At 46.6% G+C, this 17832-nt stretch overlaps 1 protein-coding gene across 6 annotated transcripts in view; it reads right to left on the bottom strand.

Annotated features, from left to right (window-relative positions):
- The window catches only part of LOC110505907 (synaptosomal-associated protein 25-B), an 81271-nt gene that overhangs the window by 3179 nt on the left and 60260 nt on the right, over positions 1 to 17832 (bottom strand). For 5 of the 6 annotated variants that reach the window (XR_016492066.1, XR_016492067.1, XR_016492068.1 and 2 more), the window contains exons 4-7: positions 14017 to 14065; positions 5517 to 5634; positions 367 to 486; positions 99 to 243 (exon numbers count right to left, since the gene is read on the bottom strand). Coding sequence is in view for 2 of the 6 variants with exons in the window: in XM_036962704.2 (XP_036818599.1) it covers positions 99 to 243; positions 367 to 486; positions 5517 to 5634; positions 14017 to 14065 (432 nt within the window). In the remaining 4 variants the exon portion in view is untranslated. Of the gene's footprint in view, positions 1 to 98; positions 244 to 366; positions 487 to 5516; positions 5635 to 5832; positions 5951 to 14016; positions 14066 to 17832 lie in introns of all 6 variants that reach the window. The other variant, XM_036962705.2, reaches the window with a different exon arrangement.

Here is a 17832-nt window from a genome sequence, read left to right as displayed (position 1 = left end):
GATAAATCTTTGGATTGTCAAACTCAAGGATGGGCTGCCAATCGCTAACACTGAAAATGTATGGAATGATTTGTCATCGTCAACGTAATGGACAGTACCTTGTCCATGATCCTGTCGATCTGCCGGTTCTGGGTGTCGATCTCGTTGCCCATGTCCAGGGCCATGTGACGCAGGTTACCGATGATCCCGCCCACCTGCTCCAGGTTCTCATCCATCTCATTCTCCCGGGCGTCGTCTGTTACCCTGGAAACACACATCGGATATTCCATGAAACTAACGGTAGCTTCGGAGTGGCAGAGGGAGTCCACACACACACACGCACACACACACACACACACACTCTTACTAATACAGGAACACACTCACCTGCGGATGAAGCCCCCACTGATTGCCATCTGTTCACGTTCGTCCACCACACGGGCCCCTGGCTGACTGTTCACTACTCCATCCTGGTTGGCCCCCCACGCCTGGCCCCCACCCTTTATCCTGCAGGGACACGTACCAGTCAGGGTCTGTGTAGGTGAGTAAGTGTGTGTGCTTGTGTGCATGTAAACTGTAATTTGCTGTAATATAAATATGACAAAGCCATGCATAGTGACAGCAAGGCAGCCCACCGACACAGCATACCAATGATATCTAAGGCAGCCCACCGACACAGCATACCAATGATATCTAAGGCAGCCCACCGACACAGCATACCAATGATATCTAAGGCAGCCCACCGACACAGCATACCAATGATATCTAAGGCAGCCCACCGACACAGCATACCAATGATATCTAAGGCAGCCCACCGACACAGCATACCAATGATATCTAAGGCAGCCCACCGACACAGCATACCAATGATATCTAAGGCAGCCCACCGACACAGCATACCAATGATATCTAAGGCAGCCCACCGACACAGCATACCAATGATATCTAAGGCAGCCCGCCAACACAGCATACCAATGATATCTAAGGCAGCCCACCGACACAGCATACCAATGATATCTAAGGCAGCCCACCGACACAGCATACCAATGATATCTAAGGCAGCCCACCGACACAGCATACCAATGATATCTTAGGCAGCCCACCGACACAGCATACCAATGATATCTAAGGCAGCCCACCGACACAGCATACCAATGATATCTAAGGCAGCCCACCGACACAGCATACCAATGATATCTAAGGCAGCCCACCGACACAGCATACCAATGATATCTAAGGCAGCCCACCGACACAGCATACCAATGATATCTAAGGCAGCCCACCGACACAGCATACCAATGATATCTAAGGCAGTCCACCGACACAGCATACCAATGATATCTAAGGCAGCCCACCGACACAGCATACCAATGATATCTAAGGCAGCCCACCGACACAGCATACCAATGATATCTAAGGCAGCCCACCGACACAGCATACCAATGATATCTAAGGCAGTCCACCGACACAGCATACCAATGATATCTAAGGCAGCCCACCGACACAGCATACCAATGATATCTAAGGCAGCCCACCAACACAGCATACCAATGATATCTTAGGCAGCATGCCAACACAGCATACCAATGATATCTTAGGCAGCATGCCAACACAGCATACCAATGATATCTTAGGCAGCATGCCAACACAGCATACCAATGATATCTTAGGCAGCATGCCAACACAGCATACCAATGATATCTAAGGCAGCCCACCAACACAGCATACCAATGATATCTTAGGCAGCATGCCAACACAGCATACCATTGATATCTTCAGGACATATATATGTTATATATGTTAGGTCTATCAATGAATAACGGATCCGAGTAGGCCTACTGACCAATTGAATTCTAGTGTATTTACTGTGTCTGTGGTTGATAGAAAGGGGTCCTTTATAGACTTGTAGATAGAGGAGACATAAACCCTCCCACCAACACAGACACATTAAACACACAGAACACCGAGCAGAAGACAACACAGACAGACAGACGGGGAGACAGGAAGACCAACTGGGAGACAGGAAGACCAACTGGGAGACAGGAAGACAGACTGGGAGACAGGAAGACAGACTGGGAGACGGGAGGAAAGACGGAGACAGGAGGAGAGAAAGGGAGACAGGAAGACATACGGGGAGACAGGAAGACAGACAGGAAGACAGACAGTGAGACAGGAAGACAGACAGTGAGACAGGAAGACAGACAGTGAGACAGGAAAACAGACAGGGAGACAGGAAGACAGACAGGGAGACAGGAAGACAGACAGGGAGACGCATCATATCCAAACCCTCTGGTTACTGGAGGAAATCAGTTTAGATCACAATCAGAAATAAACCAGAACATGATAGTTAATGATACTGAATTAGAGAACGACATGGAAATAGATAAATAAATACATATGATAAAAGTAAAGTTTATTTATACATTTTTTTCAGATGCGGGACACTAAAAAGTAGGTAATGCCGTGCTGCTAGAAGAATCATTGCTGCAATATGTGTAAGTGATCATTTGTAAAAAAATAAAAAATAAAAAAAACATATATTTTTTAAATATAGCTTTTTGGTGCCCGCAACTGTAAGTAAAGGAAAATACATAGACAACACTAATGAACATAATGATATGGACATTATGTTATGGACACAGAAAAGGCTTTGCCTCAGAACATGACTCAGAGGCCATAGTTTGGATTTGCAGTGGCTCCTTAGGTACTATCCATTCACACCCCATAACCACACACACACACACACACACACACACACGTGCAAACATGTGCACATAATGTACACACACACACACCTGTTTTGTACAATATAGAGAAAGAAAAACATTCTAGGAAGTGAAGTTCGGTTTAAAATCACTTGGACTTTATAGACATTTTTGATTGTCGCTCACCACAGCAGTTAAATATGCATAAAACTATAGCTTTGAAATATAAACTATTCCTATGATGTTAAATTGTCTTGAGAAGAGGTACACTATATATACAAAAGTATGTGGACACTCCTTCAACTTAGTGGATTCGGCTACCTCAGCCACACCCATTCTGACAGGTGTATAAATTCGAGCACACAGCCATGCAATCTCCAGAGACAAACGTCTGGAATAAAATGGCCTTACTGCAGAGCTCAGTGACTTTCAACGTGGCACCGTCATAGGATGCCACCTTTCCAACAAGTCAGTTTGTCACATTTCTGCCCTGCTAGAACTGCCCCGGTCAACTGTAAGTGCTGTTATAGTGAAGTGGAAACGTCAAGGAGCATCAACGGCTGAGCCGCGAAGTGGTAGGCCACACAAGCTCACAGAATGAAACCGCTGAAGCGTGTAGCTTGTAAAAATCGTCTGTCCTCAGTTGCAACACACTCTACCGAGATCCAAACTGACCTCTGGAAGCAACGCCAGCATGTTCGTCGGGAGCTTCATGAAATGCGTTTCCATGGCCGAGCAGCTGCACACAAGCCTAAGATCCCCATGCGCTATACCAGGCGTCGGCTGGAGTGGTGTAAAGCTCGCTGCCATTGGACCCTGGAGCAGTATAAACACGTCCTCTGGAGTGATGAATCACGCTTCACCATCAGGGCAGTCCAACAGATGAATCTGGGTTTGGCGGATGCCAGGAGAACGCTAAATGGTCTGGGGCTGTTTCAGGGAAAGCCCCTTAGTTTCAGGGAAGGGAAATCTTAACTCTACAGCATACAATTACTTTCTAGACCATTCTGTGCTTCCAACTTTGTGGCAACAGTTTGGGGAAGGCCTTTTCCAATTTCAGCATGACAATGCCCCCATGCACAAAGCGAGGTCCATACAGAAATGGTTTGTCACCTGCAAAGTGGCGCAGCTGTCTAAGGAACCGCATCGCAGTGCTATAAGAGCCGTCACTACAGATCCGGGTTCGATCCCAGGCTGTGTTGCAGGCGGCCGTGACCGGTAGGCCCATGAGGCGGCGCAGAATTGGCCCAGCGTCATCCGGGTTATGGGAGGGTTTGGCCAGCTGTGATGTCCTTGACAATGTCCTTGTCCCATTTCTCTCTAGCGACTCCTTGTGGTGGGCCGGGCGCACGGGCGCATGGACGCTGACTTCAGTCGCCAGCTGTACAGTGTTTCCTCTGACAGATCGGTGTGGCTGGCTTCCGGGTTAAGCAAGCAGTGTGTCAAGAAGCAGTCCAGCTTGGCGGAGTCAAGGCACTCAACCTTCGCCTCTCCCTAGTCCGTACGGGAGTTGCAGCAATGGGACAAGACTGTATCTACCAATTGGATATCACGAAATTGGGGTAAAAAGTACCCAAAAATAAAATAAATCATGCACAACACTGAAAATGTATGGAATGATTTGTCATGATGATCGATGTGGAAGAACTTGACAGAGCTCTGACCTCAACCTCCTCGATCACCTTTGGGATGAATTAGAATGCCCAACATCAGTTCAGCCACTTATGCTCGTGGCTGAACGGAAGCAAGTCCCCGCAGAAATGTTCCAACATTTAGTGGAAAGCCTTCCCAGAAGAGTGGAGGCTGTTATAGCGGCAAAGGAGGTGCCAACTCCATTTTTATGCCCATGATTTTGGAATGAGAATGTTCAACGAGCAGGTGTCCACACACTTTTGGCCATGTAGTGTATGTGACTTCTAAATACTAATCAAATTTCACACAACATTGTGAACATAAAACTGAACTTCCTGAAATGCTTCATTTCCTCCTGTTTCAACACACATGAACCATACACAACAACATACCGTAGGTCCTAGGTCTATCATCTCAGGACCCGAATTCTGACTTGAGATTTGAACACTTAACTTGAGCTTTAGAAGATATATGTTCAAAGTAAAGTTTAAAGTTAGATGCGTAAATCTCAAAACAAACATAAGACCATTAGCTTCCCACTAAGCAGTTTGTTTCAATACCTCATCGAATGTAAACGATTGTCATTGTTCTTTTGGTAGGAATGAGTCAAATGAGTGGTCTTTATCTATTGCTTTGTGTGTCACTGTCCAAGGTTTGTATGTGTCCACCAAACAGCATGTAACACTATATGGTGAATGCAACAGCGAGAAAATAAAAAAACTCTGTGTCTGTTGCTGTGTGTGTCTGTCATGTATTCGCATAGAAAGCGTTGGGCAGCATGTTCATGCACATGACTGATGAGCAAATAACAGCAGGAATCAGGTCATGCTAAATCGTACTGTAGGCCTACTGCGCATGACTGATGAGCAAACAACAGCAGGAATCAGGTCTTGCTAAATCGTACTGTAGGCCTACTGCCTCATGTAAGAATAGTATTGGAATGTGTGGATGTATGTACTGTATGTATGTACGGGTGATTCTTTTGAAGGAGATTAGTGTTACAGTGGACGAGCATGCATCAAGCTCACACACACACTCACAAACACTCTCTCTCTCTCTCTCGCTCGCTCGCTCGCTCTCTCTCGCTCTCTCTCCAGGTCAAAGTGCAGGTGGAAGCAGCATGCACACTAGTTAAGACATTAAAGCAGGCAGGCAAGCAGGCAGGTGGGCAGACAGTCAGGCAATGCAGGCTGCACCTACTTGTTACAGGGACATGAACAAAGACCACAGAGAGACCCTAGATTGTTCAAATTCTTTTCTGCATCCTTCATGTCCTTATTGATCTGGTCCATCCCCTCCTCGATCCGCTCCAGTTGCTCTGATTATCAACACAAGTCAAGTTTCCCCCACAAAGAACGAGAGCACGTTGAAAAAAAAAAACAAAAAAAAGAAAGAAGAAGAAGAGAGCGGGAGGACAAAGGAGAGGAGACAAAAAAGAGACATTGACTGTGACAAGAGAGACAGACATCGGACAGCACTACCAACACCACACAGGCCCGTCGCCACCGGTACCTACTTGGCAACACATGGACATAATTGGACACAGCATTGCCCTAAACCCTTCATATCTTTCTCGGCCTCCTTCAAGTCTTGGTTGACCTTGTTCATGCCATCTTCAAACCGATCCAGTTGTTCTGGTGAGGACAAAGGTCATGAGAGCAGTGAAATGAATCGGATTGATGATTGAGCTCTAAGCTGCAGCCTGTGAAACACAGCCATAATGCGATGCAAGAAGTAAGATGCATTGTTATTAAGATGTACCAGGAAAGCAGGGGTTCTGTCGTCACACCAAAAGGCTAATAAAGGAGGTCCCTGGTGACATAGACGTAGGTTTAAACTCTATTATCACATTAATAGGCTATACTCACCTGCTTCTTTGGTCAATAAAGACAGTGTACTGTACATGTATTTGTATACATATTTACGAGACAGCCACTTCCATCCGAACTTCCATTGCTTTCTGTTTAGTTTAACACATGGAATTATTCAGCTGATTAACAGCAGTTTGAGTTTCAGCGGTGATTTGAACCAGTAGCCGTTCAATAATTAGCCTACTTCCTCTTACCTCTGGGCAGGGTTGAGGAAGCTACTCTGAAAATATAGTTTACCAAGCTACCAATTACTTCACACTGGAAGAAGGTAAGCTACACAAAAGCTACCCTTTAAAAAAAAAGTATAGTTTACTTTAACTAAAGTTACCTTGAAAAAGTATTCTACTACATCCAAACTGCTTTGTGAGCTAAATTTGAAATGTCATATACTACAATTGCAAGAATAGATCACTCTGGGGTCAGATGTTAAGAGAATGTGGAATTTAGCCTATGGTCAGATGTTAAGAGAAGTGAGTATAAGGCAGGTCTGATGCTCCCGAACACTGCCTCTGGGCCACACTTTCAGACTCACAGTATTAAAGCCAGTGCATTTAAACAACTTATAATAGTGTTTGAGAGAGAGAGAGAGACAGACAGACAGACAGACAGACAGACAGACAGACAGACAGACAGACAGACAGAGAGAGAGAGACAGAGAGACAGAGAGAGACAGAGAGAGACAGAGAGAGAGACACATAAAGGCTGGATTCCAATACAAAATAGCCTCTCTCATTCTGAAACTGCAAGGGCCTAGGAAAGAGAGCACCCCTATGAGCACAAGATGTTGACAATACGTGTTTAGGGTAGAAAATATGTATTTTTTTGTTTGACAAAACGTTGAAAATACTTATTTTAACCAATTTAGGTTACTGGGACAGTGTATTGAAACCAGATTGGGGGGTGGGGGAGAGGGAGCAAGTGATAAACAGACAGATAAGAGAACCAGGATGAGTGAAGGAGGGGTGTAGATGAACTGAACAAGTGTTGTGAAGCAGTGGATGGGGTGAAAAGCATTATGGGGGATGCAAGCAGAATGTTTGAATAAAATGTAAGTTGGGTAGCAACAGTAATGACCTCACCCCAAGAGCTTGCCCTAACCACTGATACAGGGTCAGATATGGGTTGATTCCTTAAATGGTGTGTTGGGTTAGCATTGTGGGTACTCTGATCCTAGACCTGTAGTTAGGGTCAACATCTACCTGGAGTGGGTCCGGGGGGAGAGCGGAGTGGTCTGTAGCAAGGCAGGGTAAGGGAATTCATGGCTGGGCTAGCTTGTTGATGTGTGAACATTTGTAAACAATCCCTGGGTTGTGGCGATGCGGAAACAACTCACAATGTTTGAGACAGATACACATGTCTCTGGTTACTGGACACAGAATGGACACAGACACAAGATGAAATAGGGAACTGGATGTTGAGCAGTGAACTAGACTTCAAGACTGCTTCAAGGCTGCTTCAAGACTGCTTCTGTGCTTTCTGGCTACTTCTTCTCTTTCTCCCTTCTACATATTCAGTGTCTTTCTTCTTTAGTTATTACTCACTCACTCACTCACTCACTCACTCACTCACTCACTCTCTGTAGTGTGACCATCTGCAGTCAGATAGTGGGAATAGTATTGTTATCCTCTCTGGCGTCTCTGTCGCCCCCAACAACACTACCACACAAATAAGTAGCCTCCCCAGGTAATCCCATGGAAAGTGAGGGATTAGAGAAGAGGGGGAATGTGAGAGAGAGAGAAAGCGAGGGGCAACTTTACACAGCACCACTCTGACCCTAAACTAATCAATGGTAACAGTTGGGGTAGCCAATCAGATCAGTTCTGAAGTCACTCCACAGGTCCTGTTTACAAAAAGGTGGACTCTCTCCAACACTGGCACCTAGTTAGAATCTCTGGAGGTGGAATCTCTTCAACACTGGCACCTGGTTCTAGAATCTCTGGAGGTGGAATCTCTCCAACACTGGCACCTGGTTCTAGAATCTCTGGAGTTGGACTCTCTCCAACACTGGCACCTGGTTCTAGAATCTCTGGAGGTGGAATCTCTCCAACACTTGCACCTGGTTCTAGAATCTCTGGAGGTGGACTCTCTCCAACACTGGCACCTGGTTCTAGAATCTCTGGAGGTGGACTCTCTCCAACACTGGCACCTAGTTAGAATCTCTGGAGGTGGAATCTCTCCAACACTGGCACCTAGTTAGAATCTCTGGAGGTGGAATCTCTCCAACACTGGCACCTAGTTAGAATCTCTGGAGGTGGACTCTCTTCAACACTGGCACCTGGTTCTAGAATCTCTGGAGGTGGACTCTCTCCAACACTGGCACCTAGTTAGAATCTCTGGAGGTGGACTCTCTCCAACACTGGCACCTGGTTCTAGAATCTCTGGAGGTGGACTCTCTCCAACACTGGCACCTGGTTCTAGAATCTCTGGAGGTGGACTCTCTCCAACACTGGCACCTGGTTCTAGAATCTCTGGAGGTGGACTCTCTTCAACACTGGCACCTGGTTCTAGAATCTCTGGAGGTGGAATCTCTCCAACACTGGCACCTGGTCTAGACTCGCTGGTGCTGAGGTAATTTAAATCTGGGAATTGATTGCTCTGTGGTTGTGACGATTGCAGCGAGCGGGATGTTAGTACCATTACTCAGGAAGCCAGAGAGAAAGGCTATATGTTCCACTGACAGGCCTATTAGGTGATGTGTGGAACCGAGCCGGGGGCAGGAAGCCGTCCCATGGAGTTGAACACACAAATGAAACCCCTGCCATGCTGGAACCTGGGAGAGAGCAACACACTGAACGTTGGAGATGTAAATACCAAGAATAGAGCTGATAGGATTGCTTTCTCCACATGTCAGAGAGGCATAACATGTGTTCTACAAAATACATTCATGTTGAAACACTGCATTGTGTCCAAATGAATGCAGAAGGGGCTGTGAATGCTTAGTTTAGAAAGACTGTGCTTCTGTTGCAATGTAACTTCCTAGTTCTATACCATACTAACATTATTCAGAGGTCTAATGAAGAGCTGGGACTGTCTTTCCTACTGCCACGAGACAACCATGACTGGAGAGCTGGGACTGTCTTTCTTACTGCCACGAGACAACCATGACTGAAGAGCTGGGACTGTCTTTCTTACTGCCATGAGACAACCATGACTGAAGAGCTGATGTCCGTACAACTGAAGAAGGAGGTCTACTTAGTTAAACTTCTCAGTCCGCTTTATATTCTGAACGGAAGCAATTGAGGTCAACATAAAGGTAAGAACCTGACCAGATAAATAACCTAATACAACCAACTAGTACTATCAAGCTGCTTCTCCTGCCTAACCAACCAGTACTATCAAGCTGCTTCTCCTGCCTAACCAACTAGTACTATCAAGCTGCTTCTCCTGCCTAACCAACTAGTACTATCAAGCTGCTTCTCCTGCCTAACCAACTAGTGCTATCAAGCTGCTTCTCCTGCCTAACCAACCAGTACTGTCAAGCTGCTTCTCCTGCCTAACCAACCAGTACTATCAAGCTGCTTCTCCTGCCAAACCAACCAGTACTATCAAGCTGCTTCTCCTGCCTAACCAACTAGTGCTATCAAGCTGCTTCTCCTGCCTAACCAACCAGTACTGTCAAGCTGCTTCTCCTGCCTAACCAACCAGTACTATCAAGCTGCTTCTCCTGCCAAACCAACCAGTACTATCAAGCTGCTTCTCCTGCCTAACCAACCAGTACTATCAAGCTGCTTCTCCTGCCTAACCAACTAGTACAATCAAGCTGCTTCTCCTGCCAAACCAACCAGTACTATCAAGCTGCTTCTCCTGCCTAACCAACCAGTACTATCAAGCTGCTTCTCCTGCCTAACCAACCAGTACTATCAAGCTGCTTCTCCTGCCTAACCAACCAGTACTATCAAGCTGCTTCTCCTGCCAAACCAACCAGTACTATCAAGCTGCTTCTCCTGCCAAACCAACCAGTACTATCAAGCTGCTTCTCCTGCCTAACCAACCAGTACTATCAAGCTGCTTCTCCTGCCTAACCAACCAGTACTATCAAATTGGTGTTGGAGTCATGTAGACGTTGGTGAACAGGGAGTACAGAACGGGACTTAGCAAACACCACTGAGGGGCCCCTGGGTTGAAAGTCAGCGTGGTGGATGTGCTGATGTGTCACCTGGGGGTGGCCCGTCAGGAAGTCCAGGATCCAGGTGCAGAGGGAGGTGTTAAGTCCCTTAGTGAGGAGCTTGGAGGGCATGATGGTGTTGAATGCTGAGCTGTAGTCATTGAACAGCATTCTCACATACAGTGGGGCAAAAAAGTATATAGTCAGCCACCAATTGTGCAAGTTATCCCACTTAAAAAGATGAGAGAGGCCTGTAATTTTCAACTATGACAGACAAAATTAGAAAAAAAATCCAGTAAATCACTGTAGAATTTTTAATGAATTTATTTGCAAATTATGGTGGAAAATAAGTATTTGGTCAATAACAAAAGTTTATCTCAATACTTTGTTACATACCCTTTGTTGGCAATGACAGAGGTCAAACGTTTTCTGTAAGTCTTCACAAGGTTTGCACACACTGTTGCTGGTATTTCCTCCATGCAGATCTCCTCTAGAGCAGTGATGTTTTGGGGCTGTTGCTGGGCAACACAGACTGTCAACTCCCTCCAAAGATTTTCTATGGGGTTGAGATCTGGAGACTGGCTAGGCCACTAAAGGGCCTTGAAATGCTTCTTACGAAGCCTCTCCTTCGTTGCCCGGGCAGTGTGTTTGCGATCATTGTCATGCTGAAAGACCCAGCCACGTTTCATCTTCAATGCCCTTGCTGATGGAAGGAGGTTTTCACTCAAAATCTCACGATACATGGCCCCATTCATTCTTTCCTTTGCACGGAAGCGGTCGTCCTGGTCCCTTCGCAGAAGAACAGCCCCAAAGCATGATGTTTCCACCCCCATGCTTCACAGTAGGTATAGTGTTCTTTGGATGCAACTCAGCATTCTTTGTCCTGCAAACACGACGAGTTGAGTTTTTACCAAAAAGTTATATTTTGGTTTCATCTGACCATATGACATTCTCCCAATCTTCTTCTGGATCATCTAAATGCTCTCTAGCAAACTTCAGACGGGCCTGGACACGTACTGGTTTAAGCAGGGGGACATGCCTGGCACTGCAGGATTTGAGTCCCTGGCGGCGTAGTGTGTTACTGATGGTAGGCTTTGTTACTTTGGTCCCAGCTCTCTGCAGGTCAATCACTAGGTCCCCCCGTGTGGTTCTGGGATTTTTGCTCACCGTTCTTGTGATCATTTTGACCCCACGGGGTGAGATCTTGCGTGGAGCCCCATATCGAGGGAGATTATCAGTGGTCTTGTATGTCTTCCATTTCCTAATAGTTCTCCCACAGTTGATTTCTTCTAACCAAGCTGCTTACCTATTGCAGATTCAGTCTTCCCAGCCTGGTGCAGGTCTACAATTTTGTTTCTGATGTCCTTTGACAGTTCTTTGGTCTTGGCCATAGTGGAGTTTGGAGTGTGACTGTTTGAGGTTGTGGACAGGTGTCTTTTATACTGATAACAAGTTCAAACAGGTGCCATTAATACAGGTAACGAGTGGAGGACAGAGGAGCCTCTTAAAGAAGAAGTTACAGGTCTGGGAGAGCCAGAAATCTTGCTTGTTTGTAGGTGACCAAATACGTATTTTCCACCATAATTTGCAAATAAATTAATAAAAAATCCTACAATGTGATTTTCTGGATTTTTTTTCTCATTTTGTCTGTCATAGTTGAAGTGTACCTATGATGAAAATTACAGGCCTCTCTCATCTTTTTAAGTGGGAGAACTTGCACAATTGGTGGCTGACTAAATACTTTTTTGCCCCACTGTATGTGTCTTTTGAGCAGGTGGGAAAGGGCATTGTGCAATAGAGATTGCATCATCTGTGGATCTGTTGGGGTGGTATGGAAATTGGAGTGGGCCCAGGGTGTCCGGGATGATGGTGTTGATGTGACCCATTGTAACAGTTTAACTTCCGTCCCCTCACCCCGACCCGGGCTCCTCTGTACACATCAACAACTGACACCCACAAAGCATCGTTACCCATCGCGCCACAAAAGCTTGCAGAGCAAGGGGAACAACTACTTCAAGGTCTCAGAGCAAGTGACGTCACCGATTGAAACGCTATTTGCGCACACCACCGCTAACTAGCTAGCCATTTCACATCAGTTACACCATGACCAGCCTTTCAAAGTAATTTAGATCGGAACCTTGGCACTCTTGGGCACAGGGACTATGGTGGTTGGCTTGAAACATGTTAGTATTACAGACTGAGTTAGGGAGAGGTTGAAAATGTCAGTGAAGACACTTGCCAGCTAGTCAGCGCATGCTCTTAGTACTCATCCTGGTAATCTGTCTGAATGTTAACCTGTTTAAAGGTCTTCCTCACATCGGTTATGGTGAGCGTGGTCGCACAGCTGTCCGTAACAGCTGGTGCTCTCATGCATGGTTCAGTGTTGCTAGCCTCGAAGCGAGCATAGAAGGCATTTAGCTCCTCTAGCAGGCTCACGTCACTGGGCAGCTCGTAGCTGGGTTTCCCTTTGTAATCTATGATAGTTTGCAAGCCCTGTCACATCCAACGAGCATTATAGCCGGTGTAGTAGGATTCGACCTTGGTCCTGTTTTGACAATTTGCCTGTTTGATGGTTCGTCGGAGGGCGTTGCAGGATTTCTTATAAGCATCAGGATTAGTATCCCGCTCCTTGAAAGCGGCAGCTCTAGCCTTTAGCTCAGTGCGGGTGTTTCCTGTAATCCATGGCTTCTGGTTGGGATATGTACGCACAGTAATCATGTGTACAACTTCGTCGATGCACTTATTGATGAAGCCGTTGCCTGAGGTGGTATACTCCTCAATGCCATTGTATCCGGAACATATTCCAGCCTGTGCTAGCAAAACAGTCCTGTAGCTTAGCATCTGCGTCATCTGACCACTTCCGTATTGAACACGTCACTGGTACTTGATTGAGTTTTTGCTTCTAAGAAGGAATCAGGAGGATAGAGTTATGGTCAGATTTGTGAAATGGAGGTCAAGAGAGAGCATTGTATGCGTCTCTGTGTGTGGAGTAAAGGTGATCTAGAGATTTTTCGCCTCTAGTTGCACAGGTAACATGCTGGTAGAAATTAGGTAAGACAGATTTCAATTTCACTGCATTAAAATCACCAGCCACTAGGAATCAGTACTATCAGGCTGCTTCTCCTGCTTAACCAACCAGTAATATCAAGCTGTTTCTCCTGCCTAACCAACCTTATCCATCTGATCCACGTCCACAAGGTTCCATTTCCTTATCCAAAGCCTTAACCCAGGGATTCTACAAATGGTCTCCTGTTTGAGTGCATGTGAATGAGATGTTTTGTCGTTACCAGTATAACTGATCAGTGTGTCCTCTCAGTAAAGAGGATGTGCTATCAACTAACAACTTCACCTCTGAACCGCAAGGCCACATGTTTCTTGTAACCATGCTTTTTCTCAGATACGCTATTGAGTCAACAAGCAGTTAACCTCAATACTACAGCTCATTGTTACTGTCTACTGAGGAGATGTACTATACCTCTAATAAGACAAAGATACAAGCAAGACAGCAAACAGTTCAGACATTATATATTACAGAAATAACTTTAAAATCCCTGGTACATTTAACTTTCTAACTGCACATTGTATACTAGCACTATGCAAATAGAGTTCAGTACATTACAGCGTAGGACAGCAGAGTACAGCGTAGTACATTATATTTAGTTTATATAGTCATGTACAGTTGTCCAATATTAGAGTGTATTATTGTGTTTCTATAAGGACTTACCTCCCTGCTCATCCAGCATAACCAGAGTCCTGATACCAGCATCTTTACTCTACACACCCCGGGCCAGAAGAAAAGAGGGGGGAGATAAGATAGGTCAGCAGTGATATCAAGCAGTTCAGTGTGAACAGAACACGGCAGTAGAGATCAAACAGTTCAGTGTGAACAGAACACGGCAGTAGAGATCAAACAGTTCAGTGTGAACAGAACACAGCAGTAGAGATCAAACAGTTCAATGTGAACAGAACACGGCAGTAGAGATCAAACAGTTCAGTGTGAACAGAACACGGCAGTAGAGATCAAACAGTTCAATGTGAACAGAACACGGCAGTAGAGATAAAACAGTTCAGTGTGAACATAACACGGCAGTAGAGATCAAACAGTTCTGTGTGAACAGAACACGGCAGTAGAGATCAAACAGTTCAGTGTGAACAGAACACGGCAGTAGAGATCAAACAGTTCAGTGTGAACAGAACACGGCAGTAGAGAAATGGAGGAATACTGACAGTTAAAATAAGATCACTTCCTCAAGACGTATTGATCCAAACATGACATCATGGATCGTCACCCGATTCCATATATGATGCACTATATAGGGCAGGGTTCCCAAACCTGTGGCCCGCGGGTTGAATTTGGCCCCCAGGTCATTTTATTGGCCCGTTTAAGTGTTTATTACATTTTTTATTATTGGACATACAGTGAAAACACCAGCAAATCAGCTCCAATTGATTTTAATTTTGGAAATCTGTTCCAAATTATTCCCACGCATATTCCCACAAGAGCATCTGCTCTTTCCATGAAATAGACTGACCAGGTGAATCCAGATGAAAGTCCCTTACTGATGTCACTTGTTAAATCCATTTCAATCAGTGTAGACGAAGGGGAGGAGACAGGTTAAATAATGATTTTTACGCCTTGAGACATGGATTGTTTATGTGTGACATTCAGAAGGGTGAAGCACAACAGCTTCCTGTGTTTATCACAAATGGTCATTCACCACGAAGGACATCCAGCCAACTTGATACAACTGTGGGAAGCATTGATGTAAACATTGGACCAGCATTCCTGTGGAACACTTTCGACACCTTGTAGAGTCCATGTCCCAATGAATTAAGGCTGTTCTGAGGGTAGGGGGTGCAACTCAATAGTAGGAAGGTGTTCTTAATATTTTGCACACTCAGTGTATATCTGATCATATACAAATGTAAGCTAAGTTTGAAATGATTACATTTTAATCAAATATTATATATATTTCGGCTTCTTCCTGTCAGGTGCGTGAATGAGGACACAAAAGCGAATTAACAAACAGAGTTTCTTTAATGATGAACACACGTGGGCTCAGATGGACAGGTAGATTCCGACAGGACAGGACAAGGTTGCAGCAAACACGATGATAGTCTGGTTCAGGCATGAGACACACAAACAAGAATCCGACAAAGACAGGAGCAGAAACAGAGAGAGATATAGGGACCTAATCAGAGGGAAAAAGGGAACAGGTGGGAAAAGGGGTGAATGAGGTAGTCAGAGAAGACAAGGAACAGCTGGGGGAAAGAGGGACAGAAACGGTAACCTAGTACGACCAGCAGAGGGAGACAGGGTGAAAGGAAAGGACAGAAACAAGACACAACATGACAATACATGACAGTACCCCCCCACTCACCGAGCGCCTCCTGGCGCACTCGAGGAGGAAACCTGGCGGCAACGGAGGAAATCCTCGATCAGCGCACGGTCCAGCACGTCCCGAGAGGGAACCCAACTCCTCTCCTCAGGACCGTACCCCTCCCAATCTACGAGGTACTGGTGACCACGGCCCCGAGGACGCATGTCCAAAATCCTACGGACCCTGTAGATGGGTGCGCCCTCGACAAGGATGGGGGGGGGGGGGGGGGGAAGACGAGCGGGGGCGCGAAGAACGGGCTTGATACAGGAGACATGGAAGACCGGGTGGACGCGACGAAGGTATCGCGGAAGAAGAAGTTGAACTGCGACAGGATTAATGACCCGAGAAATACGGAACGGACCAATGAACCGCGGGGTCAACTTGCGAGAAGCCGTCTTAAGGGGAAGGTTCTGAGTGGAGAGCCAAACTCTCTGACCGCGACAATATCTAGGACTCTTAGTTCTACGCTTATTAGCAGCCCTCACAGTCTGCGTCCTATAACGGCAAAGTGCAGACCTGACCCTCTTCCAGGTGCGCTCGCAACGTTGGACAAAAGCCTGAGCGGAGGGGACGCTGGACTCGGCGAACTGAGATGAGAACAGCGGAGGCTGGTACCCGAGGCTACTCTGAAAAGGAGATAGCCCGGTCGCAGACGAAGGAAGCGAGTTGTGGGCGTATTCTGCCCAGGGGAGCTGTTCTGACCAAGACGCAGGGTTTCGAAAAGAAAGACTGCGTAAGATGCGACCAATAGTCTGATTGGCCCGTTCTGCTTGACCGTTAGACTGGGGGTGAAAGCCGGAAGAGAGACTGACGGAAGCCCCAATCAAACGACAAAACTCCCTCCAAAATTGAGACGTGAATTGCGGACCTCTGTCCGAAACGACGTCTGACGGAAGGCCATGAATTCTGAAAACATTCTCGATGATGATTTGTGCCGTCTCTTTAGCAGAAGGAAGCTTAGCAAGGGGAATGAAATGAGCCGCCTTAGAGAACCTATCGACAACCGTAAGAATAACAGTCTTCCCCGCTGACGAAGGCAGTCCGGTGACAAAATCTAAGGCGATGTGAGACCACGGTCGAGAGGGAATGGGAAGCGGCCTGAGACGGCCGGCAGGAGGGGAGTTACCGGACTTAGTCTGCGCGCAGACCGAACAAGCAGCCACGAAACGACGCGTGTCATGCTCCCGGGTGGGCCACCAAAAACGCTGGCGAATGGAAGCAAGCGTACCCCGAACGCCAGGGTGGCCGGCTAACTTGGCAGAGTGAGCCCACTGAAGAACGGCCAGACGAGTAGGAACGGGAACGAAAAGAAGGTTCCTAGGACAAGCGCGCGGCGACGGAGTGTGAGTGAGCGCTTGCTTTACCTGCCTCTCAATTCCCCAGACAGTCAACCCGACAACACGCCCCTCAGGGAGAATCCCCTCGGGGTCAGTGGAGGCTACTGAAGAACTGAAGAGACGAGATAAAGCATCAGGCTTGGTGTTCTTAGAGCCCGGACGATAAGAAATCACGAACTCGAAACGAGCGAAAAACAGCGCCCAACGCGCCTGACGCGCATTAAGTCGTTTGGCAGAACGGATGTACTCAAGGTTCCTATGGTCAGTCCAAACGACAAAAGGAACGGTCGCCCCCTCCAACCACTGTCGCCATTCGCCTAGGGCTAACCGGATGGCGAGCAGTTCGCGGTTTCCCACATCATAGTTACGTTCCGACGGCGACAGGCGATGAGAAAAATACGCGCATGGGTGGACCTTGTCGTCAGAGAGGGAGCGCTGAGAAAGAATGGCTCCCACGCCCACCTCTGACGCGTCAACCTCGACAACGAACTGTCTAGAGACGTCAGGTGTAACAAGGATAGGAGCGGATGTAAAACGATTCTTGAGGAGATCAAAAGCTCCCTGGGCGGAAACGGACCACTTAAAGCACGTCTTGACAGAAGTAAGGGCTTTGAGAGGAGCTGCCACCTGACCGAAATTACGGATGAAACGACGATAGAAGTTCGCGAAGCCGAGAAAGCGCTGCAGCTCGACGCGTGACTTAGGGACGGGCCAATCAATGACAGCTTGGACCTTAGCGGGATCCATCTTAATGCCTTCAGCGGAAATAACAGAACCGAGAAATGTGACGGAGGAGGCATGAAAAGTGCACTTCTCAGCCTT

This window comes from Oncorhynchus mykiss, chromosome 25, assembly GCF_057628025.1.
Source record: "Oncorhynchus mykiss isolate SJ-2025 chromosome 25, ASM5762802v1, whole genome shotgun sequence".
In the NCBI taxonomy this organism is placed as follows: Eukaryota; Metazoa; Chordata; class Actinopteri; order Salmoniformes; family Salmonidae; genus Oncorhynchus; species Oncorhynchus mykiss.
This window is presented reverse-complemented; position numbering and strand designations above follow the sequence as displayed.